Source organism: Myotis yumanensis, unplaced genomic scaffold (assembly GCF_028538775.1).
Source record: "Myotis yumanensis isolate MYYU_CA2020_CCGP unplaced genomic scaffold, mMyoYum1.0.hap1 SCAF_2, whole genome shotgun sequence".
Classification (NCBI taxonomy): Eukaryota; Metazoa; Chordata; class Mammalia; order Chiroptera; family Vespertilionidae; genus Myotis; species Myotis yumanensis.
In genome coordinates, this window is record NW_027223753.1 from 182,272,212 (window position 1) to 182,294,882 (window position 22,671).

Here is a 22,671-nt window from a genome sequence, read left to right on the forward strand (position 1 = left end):
ACATGTATTCTATGTACTAAGGGAAATGTGAATGAGTCAGTCACATGTTCAACACTTTTGAATTAAATTCTTCTAACGTGTTTTCACTTTCCAAATATGACAAGTCAAGAGCCAGGCAATCCAAATCTTCCTTTTCCTTCCCTGGCACCTCCACACTGAGGACATTTAACAGTTACTTTTGTATGTTGCATCTTGCCAGTTAGTTCACTTTAGATGAAAGCTGCTGTTTTCTAATTCTATTTCACTGTAAATGACAGAGACAAATGGTCATATTACCTCGAGAGTTCCTTTGGCAGAATAGGCTGCGTAAGAGGAGAGCAGATCTTGGCTGCGGTGTGTTCTGGCTTCTCCACCACAAGGCTGGCCGTTAGCATGAAAGCATTGGCCACTGCTGCTCAGCGTCACAGAGTTGGGAGAAGGGCCTGGCAGACTCAGCAGCACAGAGTAATTTACAAACTGCACATCTTCCAGGCCCAGAGAAGTCCACTGAGCCTTAATCGTCTTTGAAATTTCTGTGTCATCTTCGCTTTTGTACAGTGGTATCAAATTTCTGAAAGAAATTTAAAAAGCACATTATAAAAAGATAAGAAAATCTTTATTCTTTTTAGTTGTGACTGTTTCATATATAGACAATTATTAATAGCTGTGGATATGAAAGATGAATGAGATGGGCCACTACACAAGAAACTCCCAGTTAGGTAGAGGTGATGAGCTTGGACAGAAATCGCACTAAATCAAAACAGAATGAATTAAGTTCTTAAGAATTAATAAAGCACTGTGGGACTGAAGAGAAGAGAGTGATTAATTCCAACAAGTTCTTTTATTTGTTCTGATCCTTCTATGGACATCAACGCAATCCATTTTAAACTCAGTTCAAAAACTAGGAGTCATACTGGTTGAGACAGTTCTGTATTACTGTTACTATTATTTTATACTAGAGGCCCAGTGCATGACATCCCTGCATGGGTAGGGTCCCTAGGCCTGGCTGGCAATAGGGCCAATCGGGGCCTTCCGGCTGCTGACAAGGGCCTTCCTTTGTTCTGTGCTGCCCCATGGTGGTCAGCACACATCATAGCGAGCAATCAGTCTCCCGGTGGAATTCTCGTGGGACAATTTGCATATTAGGCTTTTATATATAGATAAAACTATGTGATAAATATATAGCTGTTGATATTGCAAATGATAGAGACAGAACTCTTTCTGATACAAATTACATGCCAAATTGCATGATGTTATGACCACAATGATATGCAATAAAATCAGTATATCATGGTAAAACCAACCACAGCTTCACAAACCAATATGAAATTAATTTTTGTGTGTGCATGCTGAAGTCTATATCTTTACTTCTATACCTATTCCATAATCCATAGTGATACTACATATTTTTGCTTATGATATCCTAGAAAAGAATCTGTTAAAAATGTGTAGAACCTAGAACAGAATCAGATGAGGAAATTAAAAGATAATAATCCAATAAAGTTTTGTTTTGTTTTATGATGGAATTCACAAGATCACCATTTTTGCCTATATATATCCATATATATTCTCTTATGAGAACTTTATTGCTATCCAAACTATTACCTAAGTGAATATTTGATAATCATTATTTTTGTCCATCCATTATTTTTTTCTCATCCATACTTGTTACATTTTGGACCCTGCGTAGTCAAGAAAACCAAAATGAAATACTTCCAAAAATGGAATAAAAGTAAATACAATGAAAAAAAAATACATACAATAGTAAAGGAAGGCATTGCTGGAGACAAAAAGTAGGTCTATTGACACAGCTTAAAAAGAAGATGTAATAATATACCATGTCCCAGCTATTTTCTATATTTTTAAATGCTATTTCTATTCTTTTTTTTTAAATATATAGTTTGATCAATCGTCAGTACCATGTAAACTTTATGGAAGAGGTGATTAAAGAATTCTATCGTTTTTATTTTTATTCTGAATAAGACTAGTGGTCTGTATTCTATTCTGTTTTTGTTTTTGGGGGGGAGGGAAGGAAGGTGAGGATTTTGGAGGTGTAATAGACAAATGAAATTGTATATATTTAAAGTATAAAACACGATAACCTGATATACATGTATATTATAAAATGATTATCATAATCAAATTAACACATCCATCAGCTCACATAGTTACCTTTGTGTATGTTTGTGTGTGTATTGTGTGTGTTGAGGACACATAATATCGAATCTCTCAGCAAAATTTAAGTATACTGCACAGTATATTAACTACAGTATCCATGCTTTACATCAGATCTTCAGAACATATTCATCTTATAACTGAAGATTTGTACCCTCTGACCAACATCACTCCATTTCCTATAGCCCCCAATCTCTGGCAGCTAGGATTCTACTCTGTTTCTATGAGTTTAACTTTTTTCTTTTTCTTTTTTTTTTTAGATTCCACATATATGTGATATTATGCAGTATCTGTGTTTATTGGTCTGGCTTAATGAATCAATGCACTTATCATAGTGCCCTCAAAACTCATTTATATTGTTGCAAATGGCATGCTCTTCACTAAAACTGAATAATATTCCATGTTTTATACCCACTTTTCTTTATCCATTCATCCTATATAATAAAAGGCTAATAAGTAAATCGACCCAATGGCGGAACGACCAGTCTCTATGACGCACACTGACCACCAGGAGGCAGACACTCAATGCAGGGGCTGCCCCCTGGTGGTCAGTGCACTCCCACAGGGGGAGCACCACTCAGCCAGAAGCTGGGCTCATGGCTGGCCAGTGCAGGGGCGGTGGTGGGAGCCTCTCCCGCCTCCGCAGCAGCGCTAAGAATGTCCGACTGCCAGCTTAGTCTCACTCCCCGCTGGGAGCGGGCCTAAGCTGTCAGTTTGACATTGCCCGAGAGCTCCCAGACTGGGAGAAGGTGCAGGCTGGGCTGAGTGATCACACGTCCCCGAGTGCATGAATTTTGTGCACCAGGCCTCTACTTAGACTATAAACACTTAGTTTGATTTCATACTTTGGCTAGTAATTCCCAGTATAAAGATAACAGAGTATAAAGTTAATACTAGAGGCCCGGTGCACGGAATTCGTGCAAGGGACTTGGCCCTAGCAGCCGCAACGGCTTGCCTCAGTCCTTGTAGCCCTGTCTTTGTCTGGAAGGTCATCTGGAAGGATGTCCAGAAGGTCATTCAGCTATTCAGTCTAATTAGCATATTACACTTTTATTATTATAGATATTATGTACACAACAATATGGTATCTCTTCTATGTATCAATTTCATTTATTTTGGATATATACCCAAAAGTGGTATTGCTGAATCATATGGTAGTTCTGTGTGGTTTCTTTAATTGTTTGAGGAAACTCCATACTGTTTTCCATAAAGGCTATACCAGTTTACATCCCCACCAACAGTTTAAAAATATTACCTTTCCTTCACATCCTTGCTGGCTTTTGCTATATCTTGTTTAATTGGTAACCCATGTGAGGTGATAGCTCATAGTTGTGCTTTGTATTCCCTGATGATTCATGAGACTGAGCATCTTTCATGTATCTGTTGGTCATTTGTACATCTTCATTAGAGAAATGTCTATTCAGGTCTTTGTCCATTTTTAAATTGGGCTATTTGTGGTCTTTTTGCTATTGAATTGTATGAGTTCCTTATATATTTTAGATATTGAAGCCCTTATCAAATATATGGTATGTAACATCTTCTCCATTGCATAGGTTACCTTTTTGTTGATTGTTTCCTTTGCTATACAAAAGTGTTTTACTTCAATATAGTCCCACTTGTTAATTTTTGTTTTGTTCCATATGCTTTGGTTGTCATATCCAAAAAACTATTGCAAGACCAATGTCAAGAAGTATTCCCTTTTGTTTTGTTTTCTTTTAGAAGTATTTCAGTTTCAGGTCTTACATTTAGGTATATAATTCATCTTGAGGTTTTCTGTGAACCGTATAAAATAGGAGTCCAATTCCATTCTTTTGAATGTAGATATCCAGTTTCCCCACAATTACGTGTTCTTGGCACCTTTGTCAAAAGGAATAGACCATATATGCATGGGCTTCTTACTGGGCCCTCTATTTTGTTTCATTGATTCTGTTTCACCACTCATTGGATTGGCTTCATTGATAACTTTATATCAAACAGATCATTATTCTGTTTTTATGTCAATACCACAATGTTTTATTACTATAGCCTTTTAAAATAGTTTGAAATCAAAACGTGTAATGCTCTCAGCTTTGTGTTTTTTTCTATTTCATGATGGCATTGGTTATTCAGGATCTTTGTGGTTTCTTACAAAGTTTAGGATTGTTTGTTCTATATCTATAAAAATGTGTTTGGAAGTCTTATAAGGATTCTGTTGAATCTATAGATTACTTTGTATAACATGAATATTTTAACAATATTAATTCTTCTAATTCAAAGCAGGATATATTATTTATTTGCAGATATATATATATATATATATTTATATTTATATATTTCAATTTTTTCTATCAATGTTTACAGTTTTTTTTCTTTTTTAAATTGGAAAACTAGTCCAACATTTTCAGATTAATTAATTTCCTCATTTATAAAATGAGTACAAGAATACATCTCTCACTGTTTCTCAGTACAGGTTATACAAAATAATGGTATAAAAGTGTACACTTGCCACATTAGATGCTTTAGATAGGTGACAGCTATTATTATCACTATAGTTTTTTTAAATCAATTTATTAATATTACATTGTTTATTTTTACTATAAAAACAAAAGGAAAGATAAGAACCATTGATTTAGAATAGTAGTTCTCAAAGTGTGTTCTCTGGAGCCCTCAATCCCTAAGACCATTTTAGGGTATCTGAAAGGTAAAAGTGTACAAGTCTTTCACTTCCTTGGTTAAATTTATCTCTAAGTATTTTATTATTTCTAATGTCATTGTAAATGGGGTTCTATTTTTTAAAAAATTAATATAGTTAGCTGTGTATAGAAACTCAACTAATTTTTATGTTGGTTTTATATCTTGCAACTTTACTAATTTCATTTATAAGTTCCAATTTTTTTAAATTGAAGCTTTATGGTATTTTGTATATAAGATCATGTCATGTGCAAACTGAAAAATTTTCCTTCTTCCTAGCCTATATGGATCACTTTTATTTCTTTTTCTTGACTAAGTCCTCTGACTAGAACTTCTAGTAATAGGTTAATGGAAGTGTAGAGAGAGTGGGCATCCCGTGTCTTGATCTTGATCTTAGAGGAAAAGCTTTTAGCTCTTTGTGGTTAAGTATGATGTGAGCTGTTGGCTTTTAAGATATATCATTTATTATTAATACTTATTCTATATTATTTATATTTCTTCATCTACTGAGATGTACTGAGATGATGTTTATACTTTATTATGTTCATGTGTTGTATAATATTGATTTGCATATTTTAACCATCCTTGTATACCAGGGATAAATAATAATTGATCCTTTTTAACATGATGTTGAATTCTGTTTAATATTTCATTGATGAGGATTACATCAATGTTCATCAGAGATATTGGGCTCTAATTTTCCTTTCTTGTAGTATTCTTTTTTTTTTTTTAAATCTTCACTGGAGGATATTTTTCCATGGATTTTTAGAGAGAGGGAAAGACAGAGGGAAAGACAGAGAGAAATATTGATGTGAGAGAAACACATTGATGGGTTCCCTCCTACACACGCAATGACCAGGGCCTGGGTCCAGGAGGAGCCTGCAACTGAGGTATGTGTCCTTGACTGGAATTGAACCGGGGACCCTTCAGCCTGCAGGCCCATGCCCTATCCACCGAGCCAAAACCGGCTAGGGCCCTTTCTTGTAGTATTCTTATCTGGCTTCGGTATCAGGGTGTTGCAGGTCTCATAAAACTATTTTCATTTTTTGAAAAGTTTGAGAAGAAATGTTTGGTAGAATTCACCAGTAAAAACAATCTGGCCCTGGGTTTTCTTTGTTGGCAATTTTTTTTTATTTATTATTGATTCAGTCTTCTTTCTAGCTGTAGGTCTCTACAGATTTTCTTATTTCCTCATGATTCACCCATGGTAGATTGCATGTTTTTCAAAATTATTCATTTCTTTTAGGTTGTCCAATTTGTAGGCATAATTGTACATAGCAGTCTCTTACATTCCTTTTTACTTTTGTGATGTTTGTTGTAATGTCTTGCTTTATTTCTGACGCTGAGTCTTCTGTTTTTTTTTTTTTTCTTCATCATCTATCTAAAGGTTTGCCAATTTTATCTTTTTTTTTAAAAAAAGCTCTTAGTTTCATTGATCTTTTCTATTGCTTTTCTAGTCTATTTTATTTATTTCTGCTCTGACATTTATTTCCTCACTTTTGTTAACTTTGGGCTTACTTTATCCTTCTTTTTCTAGTTCCTTGAAGTGTACAGTTTTAGGTTTCTTATTTGAGTTATTCTTTCCTAGATTTTTTATAATCTTCTTCTTAAAACTATTTTTGCTGTATCTCATAAGTTTTGATATGTTCTGTTGACATTTTTTTTTTGTTTTTCTCAAGGTATTTTTTTCATTTTCCTTATGATTTTTTTCATGACATACTGGATGCTCAGCAGTTTAATTTCTACATATTGTTTTCTAGCTTTCTTTTGGCTATTAGTTTCTAGTTTCAAAACACTGCAGTCAGAAAAGATGTTTGATATAATTTAAAAATTCTTAAATTTGTAAAGACTTATTTTGTGACCTAACACCTGCTCTATCCTGGAGATGTTCCATGTGTGCCAGAGAAAAAATGTGCTTGCTGTGCTTAGGCAGAATGTCCTGTATATGTCTGGTAGGTCCATTTGGCCAAAGTGTAGTTCACATCCAATATTCCCTCATTGATTTTCTGTCTGGATGATAGATCCATTGTTTAAAGTGGGGTACTGAAATCACATACTGTTACTGCATTGATATCTGTTTCTGCCTTCAGATCTGTTAATGTTTGCTTAATACAGAGACTTCAAGGTTGGATATATATATATATATATATATACAATCATTATAATCTCTTGATGAATTGACCCCTTGATAAGTATATAATGACCCTTTTGTCTCATGACAGTTTTGGACATGAATCTATTTTGTCTGTTATAAGATTGTTAGGTTTCTCAGTGGCAAAGGCTGTGGGTATACACAGTACTGGTCAGGACTGCTGGGGTTGTTGGTAGCAAAGGCTCCTGGAGAAATCCGGCCTTTTTTTCTTTAAAGGGTATATTGTAGCATAGGGAATCCCTCTTGGTGCCTGGTCTCATTCTCCCTTTTTAAGTAGATTTAATGTACATGTATGTATATGTCCTTAACAATTCATTAAAAGGCTCCTGGAGAAATCCGGCCTTTTTTTCTTTAAAGGGTATATTGTAGCATAGGGAATCCCTCTTGGTGCCTGGTCTCATTCTCCCTTTTTAAGTAGATTTAATGTACATGTATGTATATGTCCTTAACAATTCATTACTCCACTTTGTGAGTTTGTACCTTAATATGATTGGTATCTTATACTAGAGGCCTGATGCATGAAATTTGTGCAAGAGTGGGCCTTCCTTCCCCTGGCTGCAGGCACCGGCTTCCCTTTGGCACTCGGGACCCAGACCTCTGCCTCTGCCTCTGCCTCTGCCTCGGCCCCCACCCGCTGTGGCTTGGTCCAGAAGGATGTCCGGGAGGATGTCTGGTCTAATTAGCATAGTGTACTTTTATTATTATAGATGTGAAGGTCTTAGTCTATGATAGCAACGTCATCTGTTAGAAATGCCTGGGGCACTCACCTGAGCCCCGAGAGTTTCCCACTGACATCTGTCCTTTCCAAACCAATGTTAGGGCTGGACCAACTCTTTTGGTACTTACTACGATTGCAAGACAGCCTTCAGCCATACAACTGGGACACTTTGAAGAAAACATGCAAGACAGCCTTCAGCCATACCAATTGGGAAACTTTGAAGAAAACATGTTTATCACTTACATGCCCTAAAGTGTATAAGATATAATAGGGGGACACACAGTGAAGTCACGGGGAGAAGATATAGAGAGAAGATGTGAGAGAGAGAGAGAAAGAGAGCCAGCCCACATGAACAGGCTTGAGGTTCTGCTTTTATTGGGGCTGAGGGTGGGCACCTACAGTTTTACTGGCTCACTCTTTATTGCTGAATTTAAAACTTAACAGCAGGAATGGAAAGTACAAGAAGGGAAAAAGACAAGTAGCCCAAGTGGTCAGTCATCAAAGTTAACCAAGATCTCTAAAACGGAGCCCCAGTGGGGAGGCTGCCTGGCTCTTTATCTAGTGTGGCTCGTGATGAGTTTTTATCAGAGATTGCCTTCTTTAAAGCAGATGCCTCTTTAAAATGGATGACTCAGCAATCAAAGGTTAAATCAGGCATTTGGGTCCCAAAAAAGAAAAGCCACTTTCAGAGTTTATATTGTTGTTGTTTTTTTCAGCTTTATTGATATAGATTTGACATGTAACATCATGTACCTTTAAGGTGTACAGTATGTTGACTTGATACACTTATATACTGCAAAATGATTACCACTGTAGTGTTCGTGAACATCTCCAACACATCATATAACTATCATTTCTTTTTTGTGGTGAAAACTTTAAGGTCTACTCTCTTAGCAACTTATAGCATGGTAGTTATAATTAATTTATGTATTCTTTGTGACCCGTTTTGGGGGTGTTTTTTCACCCAGTATTGGGTTTCTGAGAGTCTTCCAGGTTTCAGATTATTTAATAGGGCATAATGGAGGGCATCCACATTGTATTCTAAATATCAGGTTAAAGATGTTCCTCTCATTCTTATTTTGATAAGAAGTTTTATGATGAATGAGTATTGAATTTTATCTGAAATTCTAATGCATTTAATCAGATAATCCCATTATCCTTTTCTTTAATATGATGTATTACATTAATCGATTTATTTCACATCCACTCAGACTTATGTTCCTAAGATTATTTCTGGTTAGTAGAATGCATTATGATTTTATCTATTATGTAATTTATGTTGCCAACACTTTGTTTGCTGTTTTCATGACTATTTTTATAAGAAAAGTTGGTATGCAATGCTTTTCAGGCATCATTTCCGTCTAATTTGGTCTGAAGTTATACAAACCTCATAAAATGAAATAGAGTGTTCCATCTCTTGATCTGTTCTCTGAGGGAACTTGAATAGGATTACAATTTTTGAAAGACAGAAATTATTCTTAAACCAAAAGTTGTTTATACTCATGTTCTTTTTATGGAAGAACTATGAATGCTGATTCAATGATTCAATGCCATAAGAATTGCATTATTTCTTCTTTGAGTCACAGCTCTTTGACTGCTCCTTGTGCCACTGCTATTAATCCTCAGAGTCGTAGGTCTCTGATTCCATCACTTGCCATAGCACTTCTCTAAGTTTTGGTTCCCTTGTAGATTTCTTTACTAACTTGTCATCCTGGGATAGTGGTGTTTTCAAGGAGATTTACTATCATGCATCTAGCATCTTTCTTTTTTTCAGAATATTTATTTAAAAATAACACCAGGTAAACTTAAAATAATAATGATTCCAGAAAAGGAAAACACTATCTTGAGCACCTAACTCATGTGTAAGATATGATTTCTTTGTAAGTACTGATTTTAATGCCACTGAATCCAAGAAGGAAAACTCTGAAAAAGCAACTAAGAATAATGAACCAAGGGCCTACATCTCCCTAGATTTGTAATAAAGAAATTTGTTCAAAATGCATTGATCTCATATCATTTTTCACATTATCTCTACCTGAGAGATATTATATAAATCATGTATATTATGGTGGTTTGACTAAATTTAAGGGAATATGAGAACACCGTTTTAGTAATTTGAAGATATTAATTTTAACAGTCTAAAAATGTACTCTAAAAGATGTTCAAGTTTGATATACAAATGATTATAAAAATACTAGCCTCTCAAAATGATAGAGGAAACATTTATTCTTAGTAAATACTGCCTAACATTCCAAATAATAAGTAAATAAATACCTGTTCAAGTCCAGTCTTCCTAAGATTACCTTTTAATTTTGCTGCTTTTAAAACAGTATTTTAAATTATCAAATCGTTTATACCAATTTTGATGCTCCATCACACCCCAGCAGAAAATAAAAAGTTCTATGTTCTGAAATTATGCAACCTTTGCATCTAAATTGTTTTTAAATAAATTAACAGTCATTTGAAAAAAGGGCTCATTATTACAAAGGGTTTGGTCAAGAGATTCTATTCATTAGTTATTTCAAATAACTTAGAATGTTAAAATGCCTAAATTTTATTAAGAATTTCCAGTTTTCTGAAAATTTTTCTCCACAGTAAATACTTTGGGATTTTATGGTGAACAGCAGTTCTGTTCTAATTAGGCAGTTTTGCTATATTCAGAGAGAAATGTTATTAAGTAATTAAATGCAATGTAATCTCAAATTACTAATCTCAGAGAAAGCTGCAAAATTAGAAGTGTGTCACCTAAAATCACAAGGTATTCATTTTACAAAAAATTTACTCTGTCTTAATTTTTAAAACCAGAGTGTCCATGAGCCAGGATTTTGGCAGGCAGCATAATGAAGTCACGCCGGAGACTTGAATTTGGAGGGAAGTTTGGCATTAGCGTTCTGTTGGCCAGGCGATACTGGAAATGGGAGGGTTTGGGCTTTGGTAGGCAGGAACAGAAAATTCTGTCTATATCAGTGTTCAACACCTGCTCCTTGATGAGCCACAGTGCAACACTGATGTTAGAATGAAGGAAGCGATGCATATTGTATTCCTAGTAGCAGAAGAATGGCAAGATTATTCCATAAATAATTAGAAAAATAACACATCTAAAGAAACATACTAGCATTACACAGATAAAACAATAGCACATTCACTGGTCTCCACTGAGATTTTCTTATGCGTGTATACAATAATACACACACAGACACACACACATACACAAACTGTATGGGTTGATCTTTCTCATATATTAAAAAGGCAAAAGTTTCCTTAAGGTTGCTATATGAGTTGATATCCAAAGTAGTAAAATTGTGAGCAATGTAGTGAATTTAAAGCCTCTATAGCATGAACTATATTTTTATCTCTTAATTATGCTTTGGAAAGGTTAAGACTAAAATGCATGGTAAAATGGAATCAAAGGATAGCAAGAAATCAAAAGATTAGGAGGGAAAGGCAGCATTCTCTCCCTTCCCTGTCAGCCAACCACAAATGCCCATTGCCAAGTTATATCAACTACTTCTTACCTTCTAAAATAACATTCTAACGGTATATTGTATATTGACATTGTACTACAGGGACTGAAAATATTGTGCATGGTCATCACATAAAAAAAACCCTCATCTAACTATTACAATTTTAAAGATAATGAGAATGAAAGTTAGATAATGTAATAAAATGTAAAATGTCCCAGATTAAATAGGTCAGATTTCAACTATACTACACTGCTGTTTAGAAGGAATAGATAGGCTCCCAAAATTAGATACTTCCCAACAAGCAATATAAATGTTGAATGGTAGAAAGCACGGTATCTGGGTAAAATAATTCAGTCAAGTGGTATGAGGTTGCAGGAAAGATATCTGCATGCTCTTGAAAAAATAAAGCAGAGGGAAATCTAAGTAACTATTTTAAAAATATACTCACCCAAATTTTAACATTTGGGAACCATCTGAACAAGAAAGAGAAAAAACTGCTTATTGTATATTTCATTTTTTAAAAAAACTAGCACAGAAGTAGATTATCTGAAAGAGATCTTAATACCCCCTCTTTGTGATTAATGACAACATGGTACATAGCTGTGTGCTTTGCAAGTTATGGAAGGCATGCTGATAGGCTTGGTGACCTCCAGGTAAGACCCAAACATAAAACTCAATAAACACTTTAATGTATTTGATATTTCTTTCAACTTATTTTATATAAGTAGCAAAATAAGCCTGATTAAAACCAGGACACAAAAAAATAAAATACATTGTCAACATATCTGTTACTACCTAAACCAGAAAAAAAAAGTGTCCAGTGGTACCTCTATATGTTTTACCCTTATATTTGTATAGGACATAATTTCATCACCGGTTGATACTGAGTGCATATCAGAATTGCAAGGAAAAATAGTAGTATCTCATGATAAAATATTTAAAATATATTTTAGAGCCCTAGCTGGTTTGGCTCAGTGGATAGAGCATCATCCTGTGGACCGAATGGTCCTGGGTTCGATTCCGGTCAGGGGCACGTACCTTGGTTGCAGGCTCTTCCCAGGCCCTGGCCCTGGTCAGAACTTGTGCAGGAGGCAACCAATCTGTGTGTTTCTCTCACATCGGTGTTTCTCTCTGACTTGCCCTCTCTCTTCCACTCTCGCTAAAAACCAATGAAAAAATATCCTTGGATGAGGATTAACCAAAAAACAAAACAATACAAAAGATATTTTAGAAAGAAGAAATATGACTGAATAAAATACAGGCTGTCCAGGCATGGATTTACAGAATGTTCCGGTCCTACACAAGAGGCTACACTTACTGTTAATAGTATCTGGCTTTTGAGACTCTCTTTATCTCTGTATTTCAAGAATAGTTGTAAAAAGTCACTTTTTTGATAAAGTCACTTTAATTTATCTAAACTAAATCTCAAAACAGACTTACACAAAGGACATTTAGTCCGATCAGTGAAACATGACAAGTGTTCTATTTCATCTGTTTGGCTGTCTAATGCAATGACATAAGTTTGGATGGTACCAAAATTTACAGGGAGTTGGGACTTACAGAATGTGGACCAAAAAGGGGCCAGACACTAAACCTGTCCAGCTCAGGGGAGGCCTGCATGGTCTGAAATTAAAACTTCCTAACTAAAAGCAAGTCATGGCGGTAGTCCTGTCCCTGGCCAGTGTCTTCCTCAAGAAAGGTCAATCTTTACCTTAACTGAGCCTGTCTATGGCCTTTTTGCATCTACCATAACATACGCTTAGGATGTGTGAACAATCCTTTTTCTAAACCCCTCAGGGCACAATCTCCCATCACAACACAAGACCACAGAAACCCTCATTGTTACCTTGTTCTCTCAGATACCCCCTGTATGTGCTGTAAATGTTAACTGTTAACTATTCTATACCCACCAATGTGAAAAAGCATGCCTATTCATTCCACTTTTTATCCAGCCGCAGAGATTTCTCCACTTCGCTTTCTCCTACCTCCCTAATCAATCACTAATGATTTAATGTAATCCCCCTATGTCTTTTCCTTTGATTCTGATGTGCAAAATAAGTAGTAATACTGCCATTTTCTGGAGCATTTTCAAAATCCCTTGAGATTTTACATCCTGGCAACTGTCCTCAGTTTGGCTCAAATAAACTCATAAAAATTCTCTACAGGTTTGGATGTTTCTGACATCAATAAGTGTCACTACTCCATGAACCAATGTTCCGTCAGGTAACTGAAAGATTACTAGGTAAATATTGGGAGAAACATTTTCTGTCTCAATAAAGTTGTAACAAAAATGACAGATCTCCATCATACTTCATTATAGTTTACTAATCTTAAAAAATAAACTTTTAAAGGACAAATAGTAAGTCTTACCACTTTTAACACATCCTGAAACTCTGATTACAGAGTCTTGTGCCTATTAAGTGGTAATCATAATAAATATTGAGCAAATACTGTTTATTAAATAAATATCCTATAAGACTATATTAAAATATAATTTTAAAATGATACATAGTTATTTTAGTTTATTTTTAAATATAGCAAATTAAACGAGTACTATTATAAGATTGACTAAAACAATGGAGGTAATTATATAGAATTGGGAGAATTAGTATATTTAAACATAAACATATCATCCTTCTGTGACACTGAAAAGAGGTTAAGGCTATTTTCAGAGCAATGGAGATAACATCTGTCAGGATAATAACCAACATCAGTAAGAAAGTAAATGTTACTCATCATTGTCCGTCAACTCTACTTTCCTTCAAGGGCAGACTCACTTCAGCACCCAAGAGTGAAATCTCTATTAAATCATACTCATCCAAGTTGCATAAATCATGGGAAAACCAACTGTGAATATGCCCAATTTTATGAAATTCATTGCAATCAATCTGTAGAGATGTCTGGGCATTGGAAGTCATGACAGCATGGAAACCAAAATCAAAACTCTAAATGCTATGAAGATAAAAAACAGAATTTTGACAAGGAAAACATATTTCACATTGTGGTATTTGAATAAGCTGTCATTTACGTGCTTCATCGCTATTGTATACATCAAGAAAATAAAAGAGGCTTGTTGCTCGACAGGAAATGAGCAGCTTTGATGTTGCTGTATTTCTGAAATATACTATTCCTAGTGGGCCAGGACCTAATCTACTGAACCTAATAAAGAATCCAGGATACGTGGATAGCTAAGGGTCAGCACAAGATCGGCAAGGGATAAAGGGTGGAGATGGGTGGGTGGGGGTGAAATTGGATCTTTGGGAAGAGTAGCAAAGAGAGTGAAAAGATTCTGGATTTTGGATTCAGCAAAAGAGAGGCTTGAATTCTGGCTCTGCAGCACGAGCTAGATGGTATTGTGCATATCGCTCTCTTTTGAGCCTTAGCGACAACACTGTGTATGTTAAATAATAAGATTTTATGTTTTGTTTTATTTCTTAATTTTTTTATTAGCTATGTTTAATATTGACACATGTGCATATGTCCCCCAATTTCTCCCTTCCCCCACCTCCATCTATCCTCTGCCTCTGCCTCCCTTGACCTTCATCACACTATTGTCCCTGTTCATATGAATTTTTGAAAGCATTAAATGAGATAACATGTACAATGTTTAGAAGTTTCTAGCACCTCCTCAATGATTTGTCTTGAGTAAACACTGCATCAGAATATACATATGAACTTAACCTTGATTCATGATTGGAATTATAAACCCTATTTGCCATCTTTTCCCACTTTCTTTTGAAAGAGTTCATGATATTTGCATATATTGACAGATGATATTTCAATTTGAAACACCAAATCAGTTTCATGAGAAACTATTTTTACTTGAAATTATTATGGATATATAAATTATGATAGATCAGATTTTAGTATTTAGGAGACATTTTCCAAAAATAAGCAAAGTAGGACTTCAAGAAAATAACGTGACATTTTTATGATAATGAAATATTTAAGCTTTTGAGTAAAAAATTGGATTTTGAAAAATTTACATTTGTTACAATGAGCTATATAGGCTTCTAATTCATAAAAAATGTTTCTAATGAGATCAGTAGTAATATGAATAAATGTGATCTTTAGAAATGTTATATAATTTAATATGTCAACATTGGGAAGATATACATTAGTGAAGCAGTATTTTCCAAACGAGCAATGTGTGGAACCAAATTACACACAGAAAAAAGAGCCAGTTGAAATGTAAGATTGGTGCCCTGGCTAATGTTGCCCAATTGGTTGGAGGGCAGACTTGTGCACTAAAGGGTCACAAATTTGATTCTTGGTCAAGGCACATACTCAGATTGAGGTGTGATCCCTGGTCTTGTGCATACAGGAGGCAGCTGATCAATGTTTGTCTTCCACATCCATGTTTCCCATTCTCTCTTTCCCTCTCCTTTCCTCTCTCTCTAAAACCAATTTTTTAAAATGTAAGATAGGCCATTTTATTTTAATACTAGGGGCCCAGTGCATGAATTTGTGCACCTTGAAAGGACTGTGGGCCACGAGGCTTTGGTGGGCACAGGGAAAGTTCTAGGCCCATTCTGTGTGCCCCCGCCCGGCCCCTCCCATTGTGGCTCCCAGTCCCCTATCTGCCAGCAGCCCCACTCCCGCTGCTCCCATGTGTTGATGGTCCAGGCCCCACTGGCACCCACTGATGGTGCGGAGCAATTGAGGCCAGTGCCAGCAGCAGGTGCAAGCAGTGGCTACTGCCCCAATCGCCCCTCAGAAGCAGGGGGAGGTAGAGAAGCCCTCAGGGACTATGGGGGCTGGCAGCCACCGCTCACACCCTCTGATGGAGCCAAGCGCTTTGGGTCGGTGCCAGGCACTGGCAGCGGGTGCAAGCTGCATCTCTGGTGCTGGCAGTGGGTGCGAGGAGGGCCGATGTCGGCAGCAGATGCGAGCACCTGGTGGGACCATGGTGCATGGGAGTAAATAATTTGCAGTAACCACCAGAGGCTCATCCCAATGACAGTGACTGGTGGCCTGCCTTGGTCTGGCGCATCCGCTCACCTGCTCCACAATCCCACTGCAGCCGATGCCCGGCATGTTCTGCAATCTGCCGCCTGCTGCCAATGCCCACAATGTTCCGTGCACCCCCTGGTGGTCAGTGCACATCATAGCAACTGGTTTTTTGGTTGTTCAGTTGTTCCGCCATTCACTCTATTTGCATATTATGGTTTTATATATACAGACTAGAGTCCTGGTGCACGAGATCCATGCACTGAGTGAGGGTTCCTCAGCCTGGCCTGCACTCTCTGGGAGTCCGGGACCCTTGGGAGGATATCCGCCTGCCAGCAGTCAGATATCCCTCTCGCAGTCCAGGGCTCTCGCAGTCCCAGACCACTTGCTCCTTACCGCCCACCTGCAGCAGAGGAGGGAGAGGCTCCTGCCACTGCCACTGTGTTCACGAGCTTGGCTTCTGGCTGAGTGGTGTTCCCACTGTGGGAGCGCACTGACCACCAGAGAGCAGCTCCTGCATTGTGTGTCTGCCCTCTGGTGGTCAGTGAGCTTCATAGCGACTAGTCATTCCACCTGTTGGTCAATTTGCATATTAAACTTTTATTATAAAGGATAATAAAGTATGCAAAGTTTATTGACATGGCTTCCGATTCCACATCACAACTATTAAGAAGCTACCATTTGCCCTAACTGGTTTGACTCAGTGGATAGAGCGTCGGCCTGCGGACTCAAGTGTCCCAGGTTCGATTCCAGTCGAGGGCATGTACCTTGGTTGCGGGCACATCCCCAGTAGGAAGTGTACAGGAGGCAGCTGATCGATGTTTCTCTCTTGTCGATGTTTCTAACTCTCTGTCCCTCTCCCTTCCTCTCTGTAAAAAATCAATAAAAAAAAAAAAATATATATATATATATATATATATATATATATATATTTTAAAAAGAAGCTACTACTTGTAGAGTTTTGGTAATTTTGATCACCCATAATTATTTTAAAAAGCTTTTAAAATACATTACCCTTTTCCAGCTACATATATGTCCAAGGCCAATTATCTTTGTACACTTCAATTAAAACAACATATTGTAACATATTCTGAACACAGAAGCAGGTCTGAGAATCCAGTCTTCTACTAAGCCAGACATTAAAGAGATGTGCAAAATAGACACAATGGCACTCTTCTCACTATTTTTTTTCTTTTTGTAACATATTTTAATAAAATATTTTATTTTGGTTAATATGTTATAAGTTTTTGTTATTTTTACAAAAATTAATAATTTTCTATATTTTTTCATTTTAATTTAATATAATCAGTGGAACATATACATCCTTCATAAACTCAAACTCTTAGAGGAATCCAATAATGTTGAAGATTGTAAAAGAGTTCTGAGACCAAAACATTGGAGAACCTCTGCTCTGGTCCATGTTTAAATGCAGATAGTAATGAGAGATGGCTAGAAACACCTGTGAATACACTAAATAATACGCATTTCCCAGGTCATGAATCTAGAGATGCCAGTTAATGGAGGCTGGCAAGGCAAGGTGACAGCACAGTCTGGAATTAGGTCAGTAAGCAAAGTTCCAGAAAATTATTAGTTTTCCAGTAGAAACTGAGATGGTAAACATTTTTTTTTTTTATTTAGATCAATGATGTCTTTTGTGTGCAGGTGTGTGTGTATGTGTGTTTAGGTTCATATTATTGGCTGCATATCAGTGATGCTAATCCAGTCAATAAAAGCACAAACAGACAGCTAATATGTTCTGAGATTGAGGAAGAAACAAAAATATTGGTACTCTTATCATTGAATATCAACTATATACAGGAAATGTAAATGCTTCCTTTCATCTAGGCAGAAACTGGCCAACCTATCTTAACCTCTTTGTCAAAAGGTCAAATTATACTTTGTCCTGCCCATTCATATTTTATGGAACTTACCACTGGATAACTATTCTCACACTCACGCTCATATATCTACTGTAGCAGTCACTGTGTTGCTGTTGTGAATAAGTGGTTTAACCAAACAAACAAAACACCCTGATCTTGGCTGGCCATCATGGCTCAGTGGTTGAGCATTGACCTATGAACCAGAAGGCCATGGTTTTGATTCTTGGGTTGTGGACCTGATCCCCAGTGTGGGGCATGCAAGAGGCAGCTGATCAATGATTATCTATTATCATTGATGTTTCTATCTCTATCTCTATCTCTCTTTCTCCCTTCCCCTCTTAAATCAATAAAATATATTTAAAACAAAACAAAAAAAAACCACCCTCATCTCTAGCTAAGGAAGATAGGTTTCAAAACTTATATAGAAAAAAATTAAAAGTACAAAATAAATATGCAAATTTACAGTCACAGTTAAATATTTTAACAAACCCTTCTTAGTAACTAATAGTGAAAGTAGAAAAATAAAAGTAAGAAAATAGATGCTTGAATAAGAATTTTTAAAATTGCCCAACTTAACATATATGGAAAAATATACCAAACAACTTTATATATGCACATGGAACATTTACCAAAATTGCCCATATGGTAGGATAAAAAGCATGTCTCAACAAACTTTAAACATTAAAATCATATAGACTATATGCTCTTGAACACAGAGGAATAAGGCTAGAAATCTATAACACAAATATGAGCAGAAAACCCAACTTTCTGGGAAATTAAACATTTCATCTAAATAAGTAAGAAGTCAAAAATAAAATAGAAATATAAAACATTTTAAATGAATGATAATATAAATATGACATAGCAGTACTTAGGGAAAGTAGCTGAAGCAGTGTTTAGAGGAAAAATATATTGTCTTAAACTAACATATAAGAAGAAAGGCCAAAGGTCAATAATTTAGCTTCTTTTTCAAGAAATTAGAAAATAACAACAAAATAAACTTAAACGAAAATTGAAAGAAGAAAACAAAATAAGAACAAAAGCAAATGAAATAGAAAACAAATGTAGAGAAGAAAATATCCAATAGCCTCTATGATGTACATTTTTAAAAATATAACCCATGAGTTTTAACAAATATTATTTAATTATTTACTATGTAGCATTTACATAATACATGAATATTATATACTAAACAAAATGTATGGATTATACTTATATAATACATGAACTACATAATATATGAAATAAATACAAAGTTTGCTTCACTTTATCCTAAAAATTTAACTTGCAGAGAACTGGAATATACCACAGTGATTTCCAGAAATTTGGTGAGACTACCCATTAAATGTTGCTAAATTAACACAGACATTACTCATTTATGCTTCCTGCTTAGTCTCCACCATTTCTATGGGTCTATATACACAAACTATGATTCAGTTCCTCTCATTATCCAATATGTTTGGATTTTGCTAACAAATACAGACTCCAATTATGATAAAAACCAAGAGATAATATAAGAAAAAAAGTGTAAGGGAAATGAACTAATTCTCTAGAGCTTGCTGCTCCAAATCCTTGTTTTAATTCTTGGAAATACGGGCACAAGCATATTCTCATATGGGTTTTTGGTTGCTCAAGACCACTAATATTTAAGTTGGTACATAGTTAAAACTAGAGCCCTAGTTTTTTTCTTATAGTCAGTCACTGCTCTTTTCAAAGCCATAGTAATGTTATATAATTATATTGAATGTTAAGCTAACTGTGAGAAATAAATACCAACCAGGCAACTTCTGTTAATTGCCACCTTTAGTGTTACTTTCCATGATGGCCAGCTGACTATTTAAAGAGACTTTAAAATATATGTACATATTTCCAAATTAGGTCATGCTGTTTGGGAATACTTGAACTAATTTTCAGTCCTTGTGAATTTTACAGAATCAAACATTTAATTTGAGTCGGAAGCAAGAAAGTGGCACAAAGCAGAGTTTCTGTTTTGCCTGTTATTTCTGGGGAAAAAGAACAAACTGCCATGAGGACTGCATTGGGAATGAGCACACGCCACTGCTGGGAGAGACTTTCCTCAACGTTTCATTCAAAGACTGGTAAGTCCTTATTTTTATATTCTCCTACACCTGCCTCTGTAGGGTTTGGGTATATATGACTAACCGGGCTGTACTTAGCACGAGTCTACCCAGAGATAAAGCCAACAAAATCGTTCTGATTTTTAAAATTCAATTATGTGGTCCATAGAATCTGAAAACAATAATATACAAAACACCCAGAGTATATGCGAATTAACATTTTTTGATAGATTCCAGGGGTTGAAAACTTGTTACCTTCCACCTGAATTTGGTATTCCCATGTCCTGTGTTTTGCTAACATGTGCAATTGGGAGTTTTTAAAAATCTTCAACTTCTGCTTCTTTACCCTACAATTTCTCTTCTGGTCTCATGTTTAAATGAAAGGCCTGACGATCACTACTCTGGAATGCTGGCCTCTCAACACTGCTAGAATGAGAGAGGGCTTGCCCGTTTCAGGCGGAACATGAGCTCTGCAGTTCACTAGGTACCTCAATGCCCAGTAGTCTAGCACTCAATCCCCTTTACTTATGTTACATTATCTGGCTGGCCAAGTATGCTTTTTAGTTATTTGACCCCTATTCTTCCAATATGTACTCTAGAAAGGTAGAAAGTTTAATCCACCTTCCCATGAATCTGTTGGAACTATTTGCATCTATCTTTAAATGAAGAGTATTTGTATACCCCCTTGAGGTCTCATTAAGCCTGAGGTATGCAACTTATTTCCTAAAAGCTAATGGAACCAGCAATTATGCTAAAGAAAACAACCACAGTAAAATTTAATTTTGTTTAATATTAATGACACTGGTATATGTTAGGAGATGATGAAATTGGAAACCAGGGCATATAACATTCCTAATTGGTCATCTTTTTTTGTATGCCTGCATTTATGCTACTACTTGTCATATGAAAAGTCAAAAAATAATTTCACATACCAATCAGAATCCAGGCAGTACTATTGTGACAGAATATTGGCAGGCTGGAAAAGGCATTTAAGTTGTCTTTGGAAAGGATGATTATAAATTGACACTAAAATTATTCGTCCATTAAGGATATTCTGACATGTCATCATGTCATATAAATTAATAGAAAAGAAATCATTCTATTTAGAGATAATTCCATTTAGTCCTACATTTTTCTCCAGCAATATGTTTATTACCACCCAGCCTGTCTGCCTGACTAAACTAATCCTTACAATATAACTTCTACTGCCGGAAGCCAGTCCATCCTTGCTGCTTGACACAGTCGCTGCAGGAAAGAAACATCTGCACAGCATATGTTTCAAGGGACCTGGCATATATAGCATATTGTTCTTAATATGTTTGCTCTCCTTAGTGCCATGTGTTTTAACCAAGGTCACCTATCTGAGAAAGGTTGTTTCCCCAGGTGGGGATTTTTCCCTGAGGTTAGGGAGGGGATACAACCCCTTAACTAAGTGCCAGGTGGGTAGTTAATCACTTTAACTACAAACAATCACCCTTAAACTACATAATGGAGATAAGAAACGCCCTAACCTTTGCAATAGAAATTGACAGGATTAAAATCGACTGGTATAAATACAGATGTAACAAGACAATAAAGATCAGATCCTCATCAGATCCTCATCAGTTCCTAACCAGAACTCCGACCAGAACTTTGGCTGGAGATCCTGGCTAGAGGTCCTGACTAGGCTGCTGATCAACTGAAGGGTGTCTTCGTGTCATTCCTTCTTCACCGACTCCGTCCACACCTTTGAGGACCCCTGGACCCGCTGGGGTTGGACTCCAGCATTCTACCACACCTAAAAGGGTTATTTTAATCATAAAAAGAGTCAATCCTTGAATTTATAGATTGTTTTAAAATTTTTCAGTGGAATGAGTGTTGGCTGACCTCTATGGAAAGAAATCAAGAGCTAAATCAAGAGATAGAGACAATATTACCTCCAAGAATGAGGGAGGGAACTGACTGAGATGACTTTTGACCCAGTGGTTAAGGAGCATTATTTGTAGAATTCCTAAAGCCAGGATTCTCAAAGGGACATTAAGAAAGCCATAGAAGTGGCCTGAGGGGTGGCAGTACTCTGGCAATGAGAACCCTAAGACTGGACAATGTGCAAACTCCAGGTAGGCAGTCAATTGTGAGATACTTACATAGATAACAGGTAAGTAAGACACCTGCAAAGGTTTATAATTCTGGTGCAGATCTACATTTGCTGGGAAAAGAATAAGAAACGCAAGGCAAAGTACCATGAGAAAGACTGGGAGATGCATCAAAGAATCGGTATTTATTAGAGGAAAAGAGACCTAATATTAACATGGAAACACAGCAAAAAAATTTTTAGAGACACTTCTCTGATTATTGATGACCTGGAACTAAGAACAATGATGAGTTATCAATATGCATATGAACCCTGAAAAGTATTTGCACTGAAACATTAGAGATGAGGGAAAAGGTTCAGAAAAACTAACCTAGAGACACTCCTCTCTCACCTTAATAATAAGTAATTTCAGAGGCCATGATGGTGAATTGACTACATGTAGATGCCAAGGAACTTCAGCTGGGAAACAAGGGAGCCGTGGTCACTGGGAGCCATTAAATGAGTCATATACAGGATCTACTGCACTTGTGT

At 36.2% G+C, this 22,671-nt stretch overlaps 1 protein-coding gene across 1 annotated transcript in view; it reads right to left on the reverse strand.

Annotated features, from left to right (window-relative positions):
- NAALADL2 (N-acetylated alpha-linked acidic dipeptidase like 2) overlaps positions 1 to 22,671 on the reverse strand; it is a 796,115-nt gene that overhangs the window by 494,039 nt on the left and 279,405 nt on the right. The window contains exon 3 of the mRNA XM_070403625.1: positions 277 to 550. Coding sequence (XP_070259726.1) covers positions 277 to 550 — 274 coding nt within the window. The remainder of the gene's footprint in view (positions 1 to 276; positions 551 to 22,671) is intronic.